This window comes from Plecotus auritus (genome assembly GCF_963455305.1).
Source record: "Plecotus auritus genome assembly, chromosome: 4".
Lineage (NCBI taxonomy): Eukaryota > Metazoa > Chordata > Mammalia > Chiroptera > Vespertilionidae > Plecotus > Plecotus auritus.
Genome location: NC_137775.1, coordinates 7093405 through 7113656, shown reverse-complemented (window position 1 = coordinate 7113656; position 20252 = coordinate 7093405). Strand labels below are relative to the sequence as shown.

General features: G+C 49.6%; 1 protein-coding gene across 2 annotated transcripts in view; it reads left to right on the top strand.

The window, feature by feature from the left end:
- The window catches only part of TIAM2 (TIAM Rac1 associated GEF 2), a 119015-nt gene that overhangs the window by 74680 nt on the left and 24083 nt on the right, over positions 1 to 20252 (top strand). Inside the window, exon 14 of one of the 2 annotated variants that reach the window (XM_080663529.1) lies at positions 9041 to 9144. In XM_080663529.1, the coding sequence (XP_080519655.1) occupies positions 9041 to 9144 (104 nt within the window). Of the gene's footprint in view, positions 1 to 9040; positions 9145 to 13412; positions 13550 to 20252 lie in introns of those variants that run through there. The other variant, XM_080663530.1, reaches the window with a different exon arrangement.

Here is a 20252-nt window from a genome sequence, read left to right as displayed (position 1 = left end):
AGGCGAAAACATGTTTGTTTATAGGAGAAATCAATCATGTTGAAAACACAAAGTACAGCAAATCAATCGCTCTCATTTCAGACCTTTCAGTTATGATTTGTTGCATCTTATACATTTATTTCTGATCCTACAGGGCTCAGCTCTGATTAGCCATTTATAAGTTGTCCATTCCCATATAAAGCCTTTTATCTGTTATCCCTTTTTGCTTTGGGGCCATTAACCGTCTTTCACATGTTATGGGAGAAAATGACAAAGTTCAAATGATCCAATTTTGTTACTTGTTAGTAGCTCTGGGCAAACGTATTTGGAAAGAGACACAGGAAATGGCTAGCGAAGTGATTTTGTGTCTTCCTCAAGGAGCCCCGACAGCTGCCCCTGGAGGGTGGGTGACACTGGACCACGTGGTGCAGTTTATAGAACGCCCTTCCTTCTAAAGTCTCCCAGCAGGCTTCCTCTGGGACCTGGAATTCCCAGGGAAGCGCTGGGAAGCGTCTAAACAGAAGGACATGCTATTCGCAACTTCTCTACACTCGCCTTTCCAGTTCTGGTTCTTGTGGATCTAATTCCGACTCACGTTTCAGTTGACAAATGGCACCTCCCGCTTCTGAGAAGTTTGGGCATCTTTGCTTAGTAGTATTAGCAAAATTACTGCTATTTTATAAAAAAGTCTGAGGAAGAAAACTAGGCTGGTGATGTTGATAAGAGGCCTAGGTTTCATAAGCTTAATACCTATGACCTGTAAATGCCTGGGGTCAGGTGAGCCCCAGTTGCGAGTGTACCCCCCACATCCCCCGTGGTTCAGAGTTCAGGTTCAGGGTTCGGGTTCTGGAGGAGGCCGCACACAAATGAAAGAGACAAGACAAGAAAGTAATTTGGGAATTGGGGGCCAGGCGGAAGCCCAAGAGAGGACTCTGCTTTGCTCAGGCCTTGCCATCCTTTTTATTCAGGTTTGGGATACACCCATAGCCCTTAGGCAGGCAATTCCAGTAACAGCTCCATGATAGCCCATCAGCAAGGATTTACATAAAACTAAAAGGTGGAAGTTGCTTCAGCTCCCTTTGTCTCCACCAGACAGTGGGTGCATGGCTCTGACCCTTGCCAGAGCCTCAAGGTTGACCAGCCTTCCGGACTCCTTGTCCACCTCTTTCTGCTAGTGAAGACAATGGGCAGCTTCTAACACCCAGCCAGCGGGTGTCACCATGTGGATGGTCTTTGATCTTCAACAGGTCAATATGTGGTCACTGCGGAGGAGGAAGGGAAGATTAAGAGGTGTCAGGTGTGTTTAAAAGATGAGGTGTAAGTAGAAATTTTATAATTTGCTTAGATCTCTGGGAATCGAAGTCTTCACAGAACCTATGAACTCCATTTCCGTACCTCATTGTTAGGACTGCATTCCAGAAGTAGGGCTGCCTGCATGTCACCTTGGGGTGATCATGAGTTCTTCCTCTTTTGAACTCAAAATATTTTGTTTGTGTACCGGATACTGAAGTTAAGACTCAGTGCCCGGGAGTTTCACTCTGGGTGTCATAATTGATCTACGAGGTTGAAAATCCCTTGAAAAGCCGGGACTTGAGGAATACAAAGGTGCATAAGACATAGCAGCTGACACAGTTCTTGGTGAATTGCAGGCAAGTCACTCAAATATCGACTGAATGGAGGGAAGGTTGTTAGGCGTCTCTTACTTGGATGTTAAGGTGTGTTCCTGAGAAGGGGTTGGGGGATAAAAAGAATCCTTGGAGCTTCCCAGGTCCCTTCTTTATAACTCTGGCCGTAAGGGAATTGTGCTGGGACTTGCATGCCTGTGGGGACGCTGGGTGGCCCCTGACTCTGCTGGCTTGAGAACCACAGACCCAGCCCCGGCGTCTGGCTGTGTCCTGGGAGAACACGGAGCCCAGTTCATGTCCCTCATCCGTGTTGCTCTGCAGCTTTCATGGCTGATCGGTGCCCATGGCACGGGATATTGTGGCCGCTAAACCCAAACGACAACTAAAAAAGAGCAGTAATTTCCGTAGCACCACATAGGGCAGCGCTGATGTGAGATGGGTGTTGAGTTCTATTTGCTGAGTTGTGACGTAATGAAGACGTGTGTGGATCTGGAGGAAGGCGACCTGGATTCTGGGCCTCGTGCTTGACCTTGAACAAGTTCCTTGAAATTCTATTTCCTTAACTCTGAAAATGAAGGATTGGGCAAGACAGTTAAGCATTTTTTCTTTCTCTCAAGTTTAGTTATTTAATACTAGAGGCCTGGTGCATGAAATTTGTGCAGGGGGGGGGGGTGTCCCCTCAGCCCAGCCTGCACCCTCTCCAATCTGGGACCCCTTGGACATCTCTCTCACAATCCAGGAGCACTGACTCCTAACTACTCACCTACCTGCCTGCCTGATTGCCCCTAACTGCCCTCCCTACTGGCTTGGTCACCTCCAACTGCCCCCCTGCTGGCCTAGTTGCCCTCAACTGCCCCCCCCCCCACCAGCCTGGTCGCCCCTAACTGCCCCCCCTGCTGGCCTGGTTGCCCTCAACTGCCCCCCCTGTGGGCCTGGTCACCCCACGCAGCCTGCTGTTTGGTCATTTGGTCACCCCTCACCCCCCTGTGGGCCTGGTCACCCCACGCAGCCTGCTGTTTGGTCATTTGGTCACCCCTCACCCCCCTGTGGGCCTGGTCGCCCCACGCAGCCTGCTGTTCGGTCGTTTGGTCGCCCCTCACTAACCCCCCTGCTGGCCTGGTCGCCCCACGCAGCCTGTTCGGTTGTCCGTTCAGTTGGGATGTTTGCTTAGGCTTTTATATATATAGATGATTAAGGCAACAATTTAATGGCTGTAGGGATGTGTATTTCTTACAATAGTCTGTGAAGGGAAAAAACAGCAATGGAGGGAGCTTTCAGTTTTGTGACAAATCTCCTGGCCTCTTTAAATAGAACTAGGTCTTGACTGTCCTGGAGAGAGTTAGTTAAGGCTTCGTAATAATAGCAGGCTGTGTCAAACCTAATGATCACAGCGAGCCTTAAAACCACAAATTACCCCCTACACCACCCTGATGGGGCGGAGGTGTTACCATCATTTGACTTTCACAGCTGGGTAAACCAAGGCATGTGAAGTTGCTAGTCACTTGGACAAGGTCGTGGTGATTGTAGACAGGGCGAGAACTGTGTCTTCTTGTTTTTCCCTCCACGTAGGGGAACATGTCTGGATTTTAACCACTTTTTTTTTTCTTTTTAAAAAGTTCTGTATTAACACACCTAGAGTAAAATCTAATGATAATGTTCTCTGCAGTGAAACAGATTCAGGCGTAACTAGATCAGTGAAGGCCCAGTCTTACCTGGGTTCCTATTGGGGGCTGGGGTGCTAGCAGAACTGTGGCCTCGTGATCATCTGGGGTTTTATCTGTTCGGGGAAAGGTCAGGTGTTTAGTAATAGTTTCACTATCTTTGTTTGAGTGCCTTTTTAAATCACTCACACAGACTTTCGTTAACCTTAAGGTAACGTGACCATATATTTTGTGTCATTTGGTCCTTTGGAACCCACTGGTGGTGGAGTTTCACTGTAACTCCCATTTCTCTCCTGTAAAATCTACATTAACATTCTTATCGTTAAAAAACACCTGAGGATAATTCACATACCATTAAATTCATTAAAGTGTACAATTCAATGGGTTTTAGTATATTCACAAAGTTGGGAAACCATCACAACTATCTAATTCCAGAACATTTCATCACCCCAAAAAGAAACTTGGTACTCATCAGTAGTCACCCCGAATCCCCCCAACCCCCAGTCTCTGACAACCGCTACTCTCCTGTCTGTTCCTGTGGATGCGCCTAATCTGGATATTGCATATGTGGATATGGAACCACACAATATAATCTTTTGCGTCTGGCTTCTTTCTTTCTTTTATACATATAACATATGTACGTTATTTCAGAGAGGAAGGGAGAGTGGAGGGAGAGAGAAACATCAATGATGAGAGAATCATTGATGGGCTGCTTACTGGGGATCCAGTTTGCAACCCAGGCATGTGCCCTGACCCAGAATCGAACCAGTGACCTTCTGGTTCATGGGTTGACACTCAACCACTGAGCTACACTGGCCGGGATGGCTTCTTTCATTTAGCTTAAAGTTTTCTGGATTCATCAGTGTGGTAGCATGAGTCAGTACCTCATTCCTCTTCAAAGCTGAATATTCTATTTGACCTTTTTAAACCCCACAGGACAATGGCACTTCCTGAAAGCAGGTGTTACTCAAGTTTTCTTTCTCCTACAGCATAGAAATCATGTGCACTTTTTTTTAAGGTTTCTTCTCAGGGTCTTTGAATAGAACTCCAACTCCAAGTAGTTTGTAAGGGTTTTGAACTTAAACTTGACTTGATTAACGTTCTCTAAGTGTCTGAAGTACAGTGGTGTCTGTCACATGCCCCTGATTGTCATTAAGTGTGGCGTCTGGGTGGTCCTCCCAGCTGTGGTGGGAATCAGCTCTGGTAGAATCGAAACTTTGGCTGTAGATCCCTTTTACCATTGACCTTGTAGGTTTCATCAGGGACCCTGATGACACCTCCTTTCTGTGGGCTAAGCGCGTGCCTCTGTCACAGGCATAGCCCGGCTAGACAGGGAGAACGGGGGCTCAGCCATCTCCCTTCTCCCCTCTTCTGAGAAGGCCTCTTGCTCCCCGAGGTGGTAATCCACATGGAGGTGGTCTGCAGCATGCTCCCTCCCTGGAATTACCTGCCATATTCCTGAGCCTCTGAGTACCCTTGCAGACTCCGAGGGTATTTAGCACAAGATAATGGAATCAAATCGTGGCAGCCTGCTATCAAGAAACACTGACTATGGTATTTACTTCTCTCTGTTTATCACCAGAGATATTGCCTTGTCAAGAACATCGCCAATTGGCTGTGACCTCAGGTTCAGTGGACATGGAAGATTTATCAAATTTACATTTTCCTGGCATGGTATTTATGCTATGATGGAATTAGTTCTCTGCAAGCTTTAACAATGACATTCAAGCTGCCCCCTTGAATTTCTTTGACACAAGAGAAATATAACAATAAAGAAATGTCGATCCCGGTTATCTTCAGAAATGTAGGTTAACGTTTATGTCAGAAGCACTTAATATGAGGGTGGTCTCTTGGTGAATGGTATAGTTTTGGAATTGACTAGCTTTCGAATGTAGTCAACTCCAAGTTATTTTTTCCCTCTTGCCGAATAGTCCATCTGTTTCTATTATATCCTTTAATTGGTTGTATTTTCGTTTTTGTCCCACTGACGGGTGAAGAGTACTATTTGCCTGGATGACAGAGCACAGCAAGTGTGATTAATGAAAGATCTCACACACCACTGCTTTTTTTTTTTTTTTTCTCAAGAAAAAGCATGAGAAAAATTTAGGGCAATCTGAGTTAATTAAAACTAATTATTGTTATACAAAGTTTGCAGATTTTAATTTAAAAGTCGGGCCATGTGAAGCTCTTCTGTGCAAATGAACTCATTGCTCATTGTGCTCTTGGCACCAGGATAAACTGCCTTGTGGGGATTTTATAACAGTGGGTGAAACTTGGAGAACGGAAAAGATCGCATTTTGCACCTACAAAATGCTGACTCCTTACACTGGCACCTTTGATTAACCAAAATCATTACCTTCCCTTACAGCTGCTGAAATTATTTTTCATTCACTTTTCTTTTTTGCGTTGCTGTTAGTGCTTTTGGTGAAGTTATGCATGGAGGTAGATTATATTAAGATGAATTGTACTTCAGGACAGTAAAGGTATTTACTATCAAGGCGGGGGGGGGGGGGCTTTGGATCCCACTGGGGATTAGTGTGCTGTCCCCATGCTCTGAAGCACGGAAAGCATCGCTTAAAAATCATTTCCATCCTCACTGTCATCTTTTTACTTCAAAGGAATCCTCAGTCCTGTTCAAGTACAGGAATCCTCAGTCTGGGGCCTGGGAAGAGCTTGCTGCTTCCCCCTGGCTACCTGGTGTGTAGGAGGAGGCAGCCAACGAGACTGGGATCGAAGCGTCTCATCAGCAGGATGAGGCAAACACTGGCGCTGCCCGCGGAGCGGAGTGAGAGCCCGGGAGTAAGCAGCAGGCAGGAGGCCCGCAGGCACCCCGTGCCCCAGCCCTCCCCCAGGCTCCATGCAGTGCCACCCTGTCCCAGACTTCCCCCTCGTGCACATCCCAGCGGCCCCTCCAGCTGGTGCCCCTGTGCCATGGGGGGTGGTGGGCGGGGTGAGTGGCAGAGCCCACACTCCCGTGTGCTCCCGGGCGAGGCTGGCTTTGGGAGGGATGGAGATGTAAACTTTGAATTCCTATTAGGAGCAGTGTGGGCGAGGCAACCTTAACGTCAGCATTTCCCGGTGTTTCTATTTTTAAGTTGAAACCCAGGATGTTACTTGAACACAGGTTTTGCCCTTTAATTGTAAAGGAATTGGGGCTGCAGGCTGCCTGGCTGCGAGGGACGTGAGTGGGCGCGGTAGTGACAGAGCAGGAAGGCGCTGCATTGTGGGGCGTCTCATACCTGAAGCCTCGTGCTTCCCGGGGCGCTGCAGGGCGTGCATGAGTGCGGGAGACAGCCACCTTCTCAGGCAGCCGCCTGGCGTGTAATCACTCTCCAAAAAGTGGGTTTTGGTTAAAGGAGAAAGATGTCTGCGCCTGGTTTCACCTGGTGGTGGTGGTGGTGGTGGTGGTGGTGGTGGTGGTGGGCGGGGGGGATGTGTGCTCAGTACCCTCTGAGGAGAGAATAAGTAATTGAACAAGTTGGTCCAAATGGAGGTGCCAGGCTGCTGAGCAGAAGCTCTTGCTGGACCCCAGATTGTTCACTTCCCGAGGAATAAGATGAGAAAGACAAAAGGGTGTAGTTTCTAGCTATAAATAGATGTCTTGACTTGATTTTGTAGTTTTTTTCATTATTTACAGTCAGGCTGGCTAAAGACTCCCGGAGCCAGCCTGGACGTCTGTCGTGTGCCGTGATCTTGGGGTGGGTGGGAAGCATGTGCTTACTGTGACCTGCGGATCAAGCGCCCTAACCCGTGTCCCAGGGAGCCCGCCGCGCCAGGAGGCCCCCCCAGGTGGAGGCCGGTGTTTGGGCTGGGAGGGAGGCTGTATTTACCCGCCTTCCCAGCTGGTGCCTGGGCTGTGGGTGGAGTGGAGTGGGGGCCGCACACAGGACAGGATGTCGTGCCTGTCTAAAGCAGCTTGCTACACGAGCATTCCAAGGTGACCGGCCACTTTGGTTGAAAGACACTTGCTATTCTCCCAGAACTTGCTTTGTTCTCATTTCTCCCCGGGAAAGAGTGCTGAGGACACTCCCCTCGCGGGGTCGAGGTCCTGGTGAACTCGGAGGCTCCGGGAACTGGGATCCACAGCCCTGGGCACGCTCAGGCTCAGCGTCTCCTGAGCTTGGCCGTGGGTGCATTGCTGGCGGGTTGGAAAAGGAGTCGGTCACCAGGGAAACGGGTTATGCCCAGATGCCCTCAGCCTCCTAGAACTGCCGCCTAGGAACCACCTAGAACTGCCGCCTCCTCTCGGGTCCCAGAGCCTCCAGCCTCACGGGGAGGTGGTTCCTGCGATGCATCCTGTCCAGCTGGGCCTCAGAGAGGACCCACGTTGCACCCCAGGGCCCCCGAAGGCCATGGGGGAGCCCCAGTGATTCCCAGTGAAGCCCTCCTTCCTGGGTGGGCCGGGTTTTGACAGGAAGGGCATCAGGTGTCTGTTACCTGGTAAACATTTCGCCTTTGTAAGCGGTCAAAGGGGGTTGTCAGCATTTAGGTTCCAAAGACAGAATTCACAGGGCACCTGCTTTCGACATCACCACGTTGTCTCTCCCGAGCGCCATCTAGTTGTGCAAGCTCCCCCCTCCTTGTGCCCGAGGCATCGATGAGACCTTCAGGTCTCCGCAGTCTTTGTTTGGCCACCTCTTAGTACACACCTGACGTGTAGCAGGTGCTGTAGAGATCTCCACCAATCAGTGCAGCCGTGTGCGGCCTGCTTCCTGTGCTTGGTAAGCCCCTTGGAAATGCTGGAGCTTTTTGTTTACAAGGCGCAGGCAGCAGCAGTGCAGATTCGATGCTGTCACTTGGTCGTGTGCTCTGCATGTGCGGACCAGTGTCTCTATCCACGAGTTCCACCAACCTCCTCGGGCTCCCACCGCTTCTGAAGTTCTCCCACGGGCCATTGTCCCTTCCCTCACCAGGCTGAAGAGTTTGCCAATGTCTGTCCCTGGCTTCTCAGCCTTGATCAACTCAGACAGGTATGAGATTGATCACTTCCTGTTGTGGCTGACTGGGATCCCACACCACCTGGTTTCACCTACTTGAGGGGACAGTCTCCCAAATACAAGAGTTAGAATGATAATCTATGTCATAGAGGCATGCCTTCCGTCTTTCTTGAATGCGTTATTTTGAGAACCACTGGGAAGAATCGTGGAGGTGGCATGTATGTAGAGTTGTAGGTTGGAAAACCACGTGCTCTACTTAACCTTTTATTCTATGTCTTAACCCTTCCCCTGGAAGTTAACGAAGTTTCCTCTTCCTCTTGGGACTTTCAATTTAGGATGAAATTGTGTTGATGCCAGAAAAAGAAGAATTATACTTGCAAATGAGCAAGTTGTGGGTTGTAATTAGAATCTATGATATTGCATCCTTGGTGTTCCAAGGCATCCCTGGTGATTTGCCCTCACTTAGCCAAAAATAGACAAGTGCCAAAAGTGGCCACCGCTGTTTGACTTTTGGTTTAAAATAATTATGTAGAACCAAAGTTTAGGGAAGTACAGTTTGCACACAAATGATGAGGGTGACACGGTGTTTAAGCCGTAGTTTGGATTGGTCATTGGTCTCCTTTGACCAAAACAGACAAACGTTGCTTCTTCAGTTAGTGCTGTTTCAGACCAACGATGTGCGAATTGTAACTTCAGTGTCATAAAGACTGCTGTGGTCTGCCTTCTAGGTTGTTAGTTGCTTTTTCTTTCCTTCTTTCGCTGTCTGAGCCTTTAGGCCAGTCATGGCTATTCCGTGCAGGTGGCCAAACTCACAGATGTGTTTGTCACTTTCCGACAGATTTCAGCAATGTCCCCGACATCACCACTGGCCTGAAGAGGAGTCAGACGGATGGCACGCTGGACCAGGCTTCCCACAGGGAGAAAATGGAACAGACGTTCAGGGTAAGACGCTGTCCCAAATCTCACACAAGGACCCCGAGGTGGGAAAAAGAAGATGGAGTTGCCCCATCCTTAGGTCCAGCAGTCGTTACAAATATTATCCCTAAAGAAAATAGTTCCCATATTTATTTGAAATGAAATACTAACAGGAAACATTGCCTGTAGCCAGACCTACCTTCATGCTTCTGGGAGGGTCCCACAGAGCCGCCAACATGACTATCTCTATGTGAGGGCAGTTTTGACAGGAAACATAAGCTTGGGTGTTCTGAAAGTCATGTTAAATTACTATTCTGTTCTTTCCTACCTTTTTTTTTTTCGGGGGGAGGGGGCAAAGATCAGTTATATTTTGAATGTTGTCATTTTGTTGTGGTAAAATATATGATGTAAAATGAACCACGTCCAGCACGGTCAGTGGTGAACCTGAGGGGTGGTGGTGAAGGATTAAAGAAAACAGACAAGAGAATATAGCTAGGGCCAGGTGGGACAGTGTTCTCAAATGGAGAGACAGTGACACAGCCTGCAAACAGAGTCTTTATTTTATAGTCAGATCCCACAGACAAAGCAAGGGCGTGGTCAAGATGTTTACAATGTTCTCTCGAGTTTCAAATCTGCTTAATTACATGAACCTGAGAACTCTATCAAGCTTTGTTTTGGCAGCACTTGCTGCACCTCCCACAGCTTACATCACTCAGCCACCTGGGACCACAGGTTCAGACCATGAGGTCAAGCTTACAACCATAGCCTTTGGCTATAATTGTTCTGGGAGGGTTTTGCCCTCCAAGCTGGGACCTGCACAAGGCTTTGCCACTAGAGGACCATGCCCTCTCATTAGTCTGAGGCTTGAACCTGTCCAAATGCTGTAGCTGTTCTCCACAGTAAAATTTGCCATCTTAACAATTTGTAAGTGTTCACTACAGTGGTGTTAGTACATTCACAATATTGTGCAACTGTTACCATTTCCATAACTTTTTCATCATGACAAACAAACTTTTTACCCATTGGACAATGCCTCCACATTCAACCCAGCCCCTCAGCCCCTGGTAACCTCTGTATCCTTTCTGTCCCATTTGCCTATTCTGGGTGCCTCATTTTTGAGTAATCATATGACATTTGTCCTTTTGTTTCTGGATTATTTCACTTTGCATAATGCTTTCAAGGTTCACCCAGGTTGTAGTGCCAGAACTTCCCTCCTTTTTATGGCTGAATAATATTCCATTTGTATGAATATACCACATTTGTTTATCCATTCACCTGTTGGTGGGCATCTGGGTTGTTTCCACCATTTGGCTACTGTGAGTAATGCTTTGATGAACATTGGCATACAAATATCTGTTTGAATTCATGTATTCAGTTCTTCTGGGTATGCTTCTAGGAGCAGAATTGCAGGTCATATGGTAATTCCATCTTTAGCCTTTTCAGGATTAGCCCCACAGTTTTCCACAGTGCCACACCATTATTTTCCATTCCCACCAGCAAAGTCCCAGCATCCAGGTTCTTTGCACCCACACTTGTTATATTCCATGCTTTTCCTACATTTTTAACTGTTCTTAGCTGCCCTTTCAGAAATGGTCTGATTGACACGATCACTTCTAATGCACAGTCTAGTTTTAACTGTATTTGAAATTATACCTGCAGTACATTCCTTGCTTTTGTCTTAAATGCAAAATAAGAATGGAAGGAATATAAGCAATGGCAGCTATTTAAATCAAACTTACAGTAGGACCACAACCCAGTTGGGTTTAGACTAGCACTACCAGGAGCCCAGCCCTTGGTGAGTGGCCATGTGGCACACACTGGTGCCTGGTGACAGTCACTGTAAGAAGGCGGGCCAGGCTGGAGCCCGGCAGCCTCTCCTCTGACCAGCCAGTCCCTTTCTTTTCACCTGTATGCGCCCCCCATTTCCCTGTCCACCTCTAAAACCCCCCCCCCCCACCTTCTCTTCCCAATTCCTCATACAAAGCAAATACTTAGCTGCCTTCACTGGTCTGGTCATGCCCCCAGGACGCAGTCTCTTTGGCTAACCTGAAATCATCAGCATTTTCAGTCTTACTACTCTGTTCTATCTCTGGTGAGTTATTTACTTTTGGAAACCCAGTATTGTAGCTTGTATTCATCTCTTTTCTGTTTTGAGATAATAGACAACTAGAGCATCAAACAGATGTGTTTTGATTGCTTTGTTTTAAATATTTTATAAAAAGCAAATACTTCTGAAACACTCAGAAGCTGGTCTGTCTCTTTAAGGTTAGTGTGCCTGTGGGCCCGCACAATGGGGCAGCCTGGGGAAATCACATAACACTACAGCGACAATGACCTCCTCTCTGTTTTAATCGGTGCAAGTTATACATTAAAATTCATAAGAAAAATATTAAATTGGCTCCAAATTTTATTTGAAGATTCAATAAAATAAATATGCAAATTACCACGTGAAGGCCGTTTCCAGCTCTTCTTCACAATATGTACTACTTCACAATATCTATCATAACAAAACAAAACTGTTACAAAACGAACATTGGATCATCCCTTAGAAATTGAGGAGTGAAAGCTGCGGTTGAGCTTGAAATGGGGGCCATCTGAGCTTTAATTTTCATTGTTAAAATGGCTCAAGGAGGAAGCAAGTAAATACCAAAGAACATCCTAAAAAACAGTGAAAGAGACTATTAACATGTTCGGCTTTCACCGTCAAATCCCTCTCACATCTAGAGGAGTTACCTCACCTTTTCAATTTGAAGATACCTGTCAATCTAACCCAGTGCATTTCAGTGCATTAGACAAATCCTAGTGACATGCCAGGCAGTCACTCAGCTCTCACGTTCTTGGTTCCTTAGGAGAAAAGAGTGAGTGGTCATCCTAAGTAACAAGTATGATGGATAATAGGGAAAGACCATTTTGAATTGCATTGAATTCTGATTTATTTTTATTTATTTATGAATTCGTGCACCAGTGGGGTCCTTTGGCCTGGCCTGCGGGATCAGGCCGAAACTGGCTCTCTGACATCCCCTGAAGGATCCCAGATTGTAAGAGGGCGCAGGCCAGGCCGAGGGACCCCGCTGGTGCATGATTGGGGCCGGGGAGGGACGCGGGAGGTTGGCCAGCCGGGGTGGGGGGGACCGCGGGATGGCTCCAGGGTGTGTCGGCCCATCAGTCCCGATGGGCTGGACCCCAGCAGCAAGCTAACCTACCAGTTGGAGCGTCTGCCCCCTGGTGGTCAGTGCACGTCATAGAAACTGGTCAACCAGTTGACTGTCTGCCCCCTGGTGGTCAGTGCAAATCATAGCGAGCAGTTGAGCGGCCTTAGCATATCATTAGCATATTACGCTTTGATTGGTTGAACAGATAACCAAATGACCACTTAGCTTATTAGGCTTTTATTATATAGGATTTTATTTTTTTTAGCATCCTATAACATCAGGTTATATCTAAAAGCAGTCCTTTTCTGTTTTCCAAATGGTGATTTGGGAGCTTTGTCCTGCGTGACCGGTGTGTGCTGGGCATGGGTCTTTCTGGGTCTCCCTGGCGCTGCCTTGTGATGGTCTCACGATGCCCACAGGAGGTGGTCACCCAGCAGAAAGACCTGCCTCTGTGTCCCCGAGCTCCCCGCTCTGGCCCATCAGACCTACTCAGGGGTCATTAACTTCTTTTCAGATTAGGCCCTGTTTGGGATATTTGACTAACAAAAATCTAGACTTGAGAATAAGGAAGCATTTCCCTTGAAAATCACAGGCAGCCTGGCTGGATGGCTACAGCTGTGAGTGGGGCTTTTGACAGCCCCACAATGTCTGCAAATGGTTCTTAATTGATTGCCTTCTTTCTCTGAGGGCACCTATTACTGTCACGGCTCTTTGTGCTCCCCATCAGCCTCTCCTGTGTGGGGGAGGCGGTTTTCCCCCAGTGTCCTTAGCAATTAGCTTGCACTACGGTTTGGAGTCTGAAAGGAATAAACAATTTCTTTTTCGGCGAGGGGGTTGACAGAGTTTCTGGTTCGTTTCTGACAACTTGGGGTGTGTGCAGCAGTCCCCACAGAAATGCTGTTCTCTGCTCTCCGAGCTGGCTGCAGAGATGTGGCCCTGGCTTCTGTCACCTCCACCTGTGCCCTCACTTGGGGCCCTCCCAGAGCAGGCAGGCTCACGGCATTAGCGGGGAGACCCAGAGGCGGGGGTGCGCCTCCCACAGCCCTGGTGCTGCCTGGGAGGAAGAGCGTGGTGGCGCTAGGACGTCCTTGAGACTGTGACTTGGAAGAACATTTGGGTGTGTTTTTTTTTTTTTCATTGCCTGGGGATGAGAGTGAGAGAGAACGGGTGGAGAACGGGAGAACGCGTGTCTTACTCACTTCCCAGCAGCAGGCTGGAGAGGTAATCATTTCTCCCCGGGGGAGCAGGTGTCTGAACTTGGCCCTGTTGATGCCCAGCGGGTAAGTGAATGAGGGTGCGCGTTCAGACCCCACGGCGGGGCGAGGTGCTTGCATGGGGTGTTCTTTTCTGTGTCTGGAAAGTTGATTTACTCTACAATGTCTGAAGACTGTTATGCAGCTGAGAAGGTAAGCCTTTCTTTCCAGAAGGGTTTCTGACAGTGACCCTTAAGCACTGTAGATATATATGTAAGGATGAGAGAGTTTCTTTGGCTACTAGTTACTCTGTGGGGCCATCAACCTTTCTTTCCTCCTTCCGAGGAGGCACGGCTCTTTGAATTGATCTGGGAAATCTCTCTGTCCTCTTAAAATATGAAGATACAGAAAATCCCGGGGACACTTCCAATACCGGCTCTGGAGAATACGTTGGACAAGAGAGAGGAATAATCTGGGAGCTGTAAACAATTTTGGGCTTTTTGTAAAATTTCCTGGGAAATTTTTACACAATCGCATCGGGCTTGATGCTGTGAAAGGAAATCCACAAACGTGAGGCCGTTTTCCCACCAGGTAAGCAGCGTTTTCACTCAGTTCCGCCCGATGAAATATTTTTCAGCCTTTTAGAGGGATTTTATGTAAGCACCCCGTGTGGCTTTGGCAGTGATTATTTTCGTAGTTTGTAGGCGTGTGTTGATGGAACAGAGAGCATCGGGAATCTGGAGATGCTCAGCGTGCTCACTGCGAGTTGTGCTCTTTGCAACTGAGCCAGGTTGAAGATGTATTTTGCGCCGATGACTTCTTCAAGGACAATAAAGGGACATGCCCTCGTGGTTATGTTGTAGTGCAAAGCACAGGCATAACTTGTGTTTAATAAGTTAATGCCGGCTCACCCACTTAGCTTAACCTTTGGCGTGTTTCTGTTTCACGTGAATTGCTTTTAAGAGCTCAGGTAACTAAGAAGCTAAAGAGAAGGAAAAAGATTATTGGGCATTGTTCCCTCCAGCATTCTCGAGTTAACACATCTTTCTTACCTTCCTCTGAGTCTCCTGCATTGTTTCAGGCTCTGTTTGGCTGTAAGATGTTTCTGTTAAGATATAATTTATTTATAGGTATTGGCCTTTCTACATGGCTGCTACACTAACCATGGCATCTTTAAACGCACGTTATCGGACGTAATCCCCAGGTGACTGAACCGAGAGAGCATCCTCAGAGCAAACCCGTTGTCTTTGGAAAACGACCTGGGGTCTGATGCCCTCCAGCCGTGAGAATCATTTTTTTTGGGGGGGGAGGGGGTGGGTTGAATTGTAGGCAGCCTTTGCTTGCAGGCACTGGTACCATGAGAAGGACTCTTGACCTGCCGGTTGGAAACCTGAATCCATATTCTGGTCCACCAGGTGTTCCCCTGTGTGACTTGGGACAAGGTCCCCAACTCTTCTAAGCTTTTGCATCCTCATCGATAAGTAAAAATAGCAACACCACCAATCCCGTGTGGTTCAGAGGATCGGGGACGACTAGAAGCACAAAAATAAGGGCTTATTAGGCTAAAAGTCCCCCCTTCCCCATGTGCCTCACATAGACACGTGTCTGAAAGCTTTCCCCTCTGCTCTCCGGGGCATGCCTCCACCCTCTCAGCTGCCTACTAGTCTTTTTGTTGTTGTTAGTCCTCATCTGAGGATATTTTCCCATCGATTTTTAAAGGGAGTGGAAGGGAGGGGGAGAGACGGAGAAACATCGGTTGGGCACACGTCCCAACTGGGGCCAGGGATCTAGCCTGCAACTGAGGTACGTGCCCTTGACTGCAATCAAACCTGGGAACCCTTCAGTCCACAGGCCAATGCTCGAGCTACTGAGCCAAACCGGCCAGGGCACCTACTAGTCTTCTGGAGGTTGGTGTCAGGGGCAGACGCTGCTGAGCTGTCCCGAGAGATGAAAACGAACTGGAAACCAAGGGCCTTGGCCATCGAGTCCTCTTGGTTCGGTGCCGTCTGCGCGCAGACAAAGCCTGGCCGCCTTCGAGCGTAGGTGCCCAGCCGTGTGCTGTGAATTGCGGACCTCGGGTGCAGGGCTGCGTCCAGGGGCCGAGTGGAACTAGTGTGTGATGCGTGCCCCTTCGGCAGGAGAGGGCTGGGGAGGCTGCGAGGCTGGGGCGGCTGAGACAGGTTGCCGGGTCTTGCAGACTTTCTGCCTTCGCACAAGAGGCGTCGCGTCAGGACCTCGGCAGGCGCCAAGGACGCAGGCTGGGTCCCAGCTGAGCTGTTGCTCCCGAGTGTGTTGTTCTCCTTCTCTGGCCCCGCGGTTCCCCTGGAGGGACTGGGTGCGGCCTGGGACGCGGGCAGTGCCCGCGGGTTTAGTCTGCATTGGTGTCTGAAAGGCCATCTGATCTTTGTGGTCAGCGGGTTTGTTTTTAATTTCCCATTTTCTTAGCTTCGGGGGGTTAGTCCTGCTCTTCCTGGATCTCAGGGCTGACGTGGGGAGATGCTGGCGCTGCTGGGTGTGGCCGGAGGGGACATGACTACAGTGGGGCACAGAGTCCTGTCTCTCTGTTGCTAAGGACCACTTCCACCTGCTAGTCAGCAGGTGGAATGAGAAATGACTAGAAGCACAAATATAAGGGCTTATTGGGCTAAAAGTCCCCCCTTCCCCATGTGCCTCACATAGACACGTGTCTGAATGCTTTCCCCTCTGCTCCCCGGGGCATGCCGCCACCCCCCGTGCCAGTGAGAACAAGAAGGAAGGAGAGAAAACCAGCTCCCAGTGCAGGTGTGGGGAGGCCCAGCAGTGAGCTTGGGGTGAACCCAGAGGCGAGCGCCCTGAGCCGTGGCTGCCCTGAGCTGTGGCCGCGTGGCCAGCAGTGTGGGAAGGGAGAGCGTGCCCGGGGGCAGGAGGATGGACAGCAGGAGGGACTCTTAGGGGATCTTGCTGGTGGTGACCTCTCTCGCTTCCTCTCAACCATGGTTGCAGGGCAGGGTCCTCAGGGTTTAGGTTGGGCCAGGTGTGTCCCTGGACAGAGCAAGCTGACCAGTGGAAGGGGGCTGTGGCCACTGGCAGCGTGTGGGCTGATGGGGCCCACACACACAGACAGACACTGGTGAGGGCTCCGGCGCCGGGCCTGCTGGTAGACGAGCCCGGCTGGGGCGCAGGGGCCACAGGAGGCTGTGATGTTACGCAGATGGTGGCACAGGCTTGCGTGTTCTGTGCTAATGTCAAGTACACGGGTGTTTAGGCAGTGGCGGCATGGAGCCTGGGGACTGGTCTGCAAGGCAGGCTGCAGGGTCTCTGCTCTGAAGGCCTGGGGCAGCCACACCCCTCCCTACCCCTTTCCTTTCCTCTCCCCTCCCCTACCCTCCCCCAGCTGTGGAGTGGGGACGGTCCCCCTGACTCACAGTGAAGAGGGAAGGATTAGGGTCAGAGTCCCTTTCTTCCTTTTCTCCTGGGTAACTGGCTTTCTGTTCGTGGGGCTGGTGCCCTTCTAGCTCTTTCTTCCCTCCTTCCTTTTCCACCTCTCACTTCCTTCCTGCCTTCCTCTGGCCCCTGCGTCTCACTCTCCTCCACACTTCCCCTTTTCATCCTGTTTTTCTGGGGGAAAAAAGAAAAAATCGAGAGTCATCTTCAAAATCCCAACACGAAGAAGAAAGGGGGAAGTCATGTGGAGCTGGGCTGGGGATCAGGCTGGGGGGGTGGTGGTGGCTATTAATACTTTATGTGTTTTTTCTTTAATGTGCTAAGAGTCATGGAGGAGTGTTAAATAAATAGGAACTCCCCCCCCCCCTTAAATGGCAAATAAATATTAGGTTGAGACCAGAAGGGACAGTATTAGTGGTGGTGGTTGGACATCCCTGGATGTTGAGCACCAATCACAACATTGGTATAAAGTTATTTGGCGGGGGGGGGGGGGGGGGCGCGGGAAGGGGGGTGGCGCGGGACATGAATTTAAGTTTTCACTATAAAGAAAATGTTTAGAACTCCCTTTGGTTAAGCAGACAGCTGCCAGGTGGCCAGGGGCTGGCTTAGACGCTCAGTCCAGGGCAGGGGTGGGCAAACTTTTTGACTCGAGGGCCACAATGGGTTCTTAAACTGGACCGGAGGGCCGGAACAAAAGCATGGATGGAGTGTTTGTGTGAACTAATATAAATTCAAAGTAAAGGAGCGGAGGGGAGAGCAAGAGAACCGGATAGAACAGCCGGATCCAGCCTGCGGGCCGTAGTTTGCCCAAGGCTGGTCCAGGGCCTTCACCTGGCCACCACCCATCAGCCAACGCTGCGCCCTTGTGGCTGCGCTTTGCTCTCCGTTGGTCTGGAAGGAACAGCAGGCACAGTCACATTCTGTTGTGGCCGGCCACTGTGGAGCGCCATGAATCTTACTGTTTTACCAAGACCGGGGGTGGTGCAGCTCGTGTTCTGCTGCGTGTTCATTCCTTTTCGCTCAGACGAGCGCACGAAGGCCGCTCCGGGCTCGCTCTGGCCAGCGGCTGGAATTGCCATGCAATGCCTTCTTCACGTGTTTTGTGCATTAGCAGTAGAGACCGTATTCAAAGGGAAACTGGGTACATGAAGGTGTATTCAGGTCTCAGTGTTTTGTGTTTTATGCCTTTCATTACTCAGAGCGGAGCCTCACTTTTTAAAAAACACATTTTTAAAATTGATTTCAGAGAGGAAGGGAGAGGAGGAGAGAGATAGAAACATCAGTGATGAGAGAGAATCATGGATCGGCCGCCTCCTGCACGCCCCACACTGGGGATGGAGCCCACAACCCGGGCATGTGCCCTGACTGGGAATTGAACCTTGACCTCCTGCTTCATAGGTCAACGCTCAACCACTGAGCCACACCAGCTGGGCCAGAGTCTCACGTTTTAATACGGTCCCAGCCCCACAGCGTGGCTGCTTTGACTTTAAAAAAAAAAGCTGTGGAACATTGTTCTGCGTCACATTGCAATTTCCTCTCTGGTCTCAGCTCCGAGGAGACCTGGGTGCCACCCTGTGTTTGGGGCGAGGCGGCCGAGGGAGGACAGGCCGTGGAGCAGCTGCCCACGAGCCGTCACACGGGCACACGGGGGGTGCGGCGCGTTCACCACCTCCGATCCCGGCCTCTACCTGCTGAGCGGGGAGACTGGAGGTTCGCTTTGCCTCTCGGTCTCCTGCTGTCCTTGGTAACAGCATGAAGAACAGGGCCACCAGGAGTGTGTTTGTCACTAACATGGGAGACAGGAGAAAACGGAAGGTATGTGCCTCCCCCCCCTCCCCCAGTTCTGCTGTCTCCTTTTCATTCTTTTGTCGTTGCCTCTCCTCCTCCTCTTCCTCCTCCTCTCTTAGTTTGCTCGTTCCGCTTCCCGCGCGTCCCTTCTCCTCGGTGGCTCACCTTCCTTCGCGCTCTCACGCTGTGCTGCCACCTGAATTCTCCTGGGTTTGCAGAACACAGATGTCACAGGAGGAAGTGCTTAGATGTGCAGTTGCTTCCACTTCTGGCCGCGCTTTGCTGAGAAACCACAGCGTTGCTTAACGTAGGGGTCCTCTTCCTACCCCTCCGGCTGCTTGGAGCTGGCCTTGGCATTCTCCAGATTCCTCCCCCTTCCTTCAGTCACAGGATAAAGGATAAGCCGATGAGCAGACTGGCCCGGGGACCGCAGGCATCGGGATGGGGCAGGCAGTGTCTGGCCCTCCTCTCTGTGGCCCGCGGAGGCCTTGATGAGATGGCTTTGTATAGATGCGTTTCCAAGATAGAAAGCCAGTAATCTCAGGTGAGATTTAATAATAATTTTCTATGTCTGATGCTTTATTTTTTTTTTTAAAGATTGTTTTTCAAGGTAGGGTTCCCCACTGGAGCTCCATTCTTGCAGAATGACATTTACAAAGACCCCAAATAATAAAAACGACCCCATCCCCAAGGGGGTAAAAGTGTCGTCATAAGTGAACTTTTCGTACTCTTGCTTTGATATTCTTTGCTGCTTTTCCTGCTCTCTCTCTTTTTGGTGGTGGGAGGAACATTGCAAGAAAAAATGCCAGCATTCAACATCAGAAATATTGGGTTAAAACACAAGTCTAGCAGTAAGTGTCCTAATAGTGTCTGTCTTGCTATTTCCTAATACTTCCAAAATATTTGTATATATTCCTAATACATCTATCCAAAACTATCTCCTAAGAGAAGGCTATTATATGGTGACAATATGTCAGTGGTGACCTCATAGAAAGACTGCGTGGACAACAGTAGTTACATTAAGAGCAAAGACAGACAGACTGCATTCGTCCGTGTCCCAGTGGAGCCCACTGTCTGGGAGGGTTGGGAGACCCAAGGCTTAGGATCCGAAAGAAGGTGGACCAAGCCAACCAGATGGAGCCAGCCGGGACACAGCTCTGTTACAACCCAGAAGCGGATCTGAGATGCCAATGTTAACAAGGAGCTGGAATGCTTTCCTGAGCCTCTTGGATCTGCTCTCGCAGCGGAGTCCTTGGTCTGCCCTGTTGGTTTTTCTCGGTTAGGGAGCCGGGAGCCCACCTGTTACCACCACACAGGAAAGGAAGGAGGAGTCAGCCGGGGCAGGCTGGGCGCCGGTAGTTGGGCAGACAGGTCCGGGTCAACAGTGGCCACAGCCTGAGCTGTTAAACCCGAGTGAGCACGGGGCCCCCTGTCAGGGTTCAACTGTAATGTCCTCAGTCTTCTGTGTATAGCATAGACTTTCCAGAAAGTTGGTGGCTAACAAATTTGTCCAAGCTCTAGTCTGTCAAGAATTTGATTAGAATTGGTGTTATTGACACATTTTCTCTTCAAATAAAGC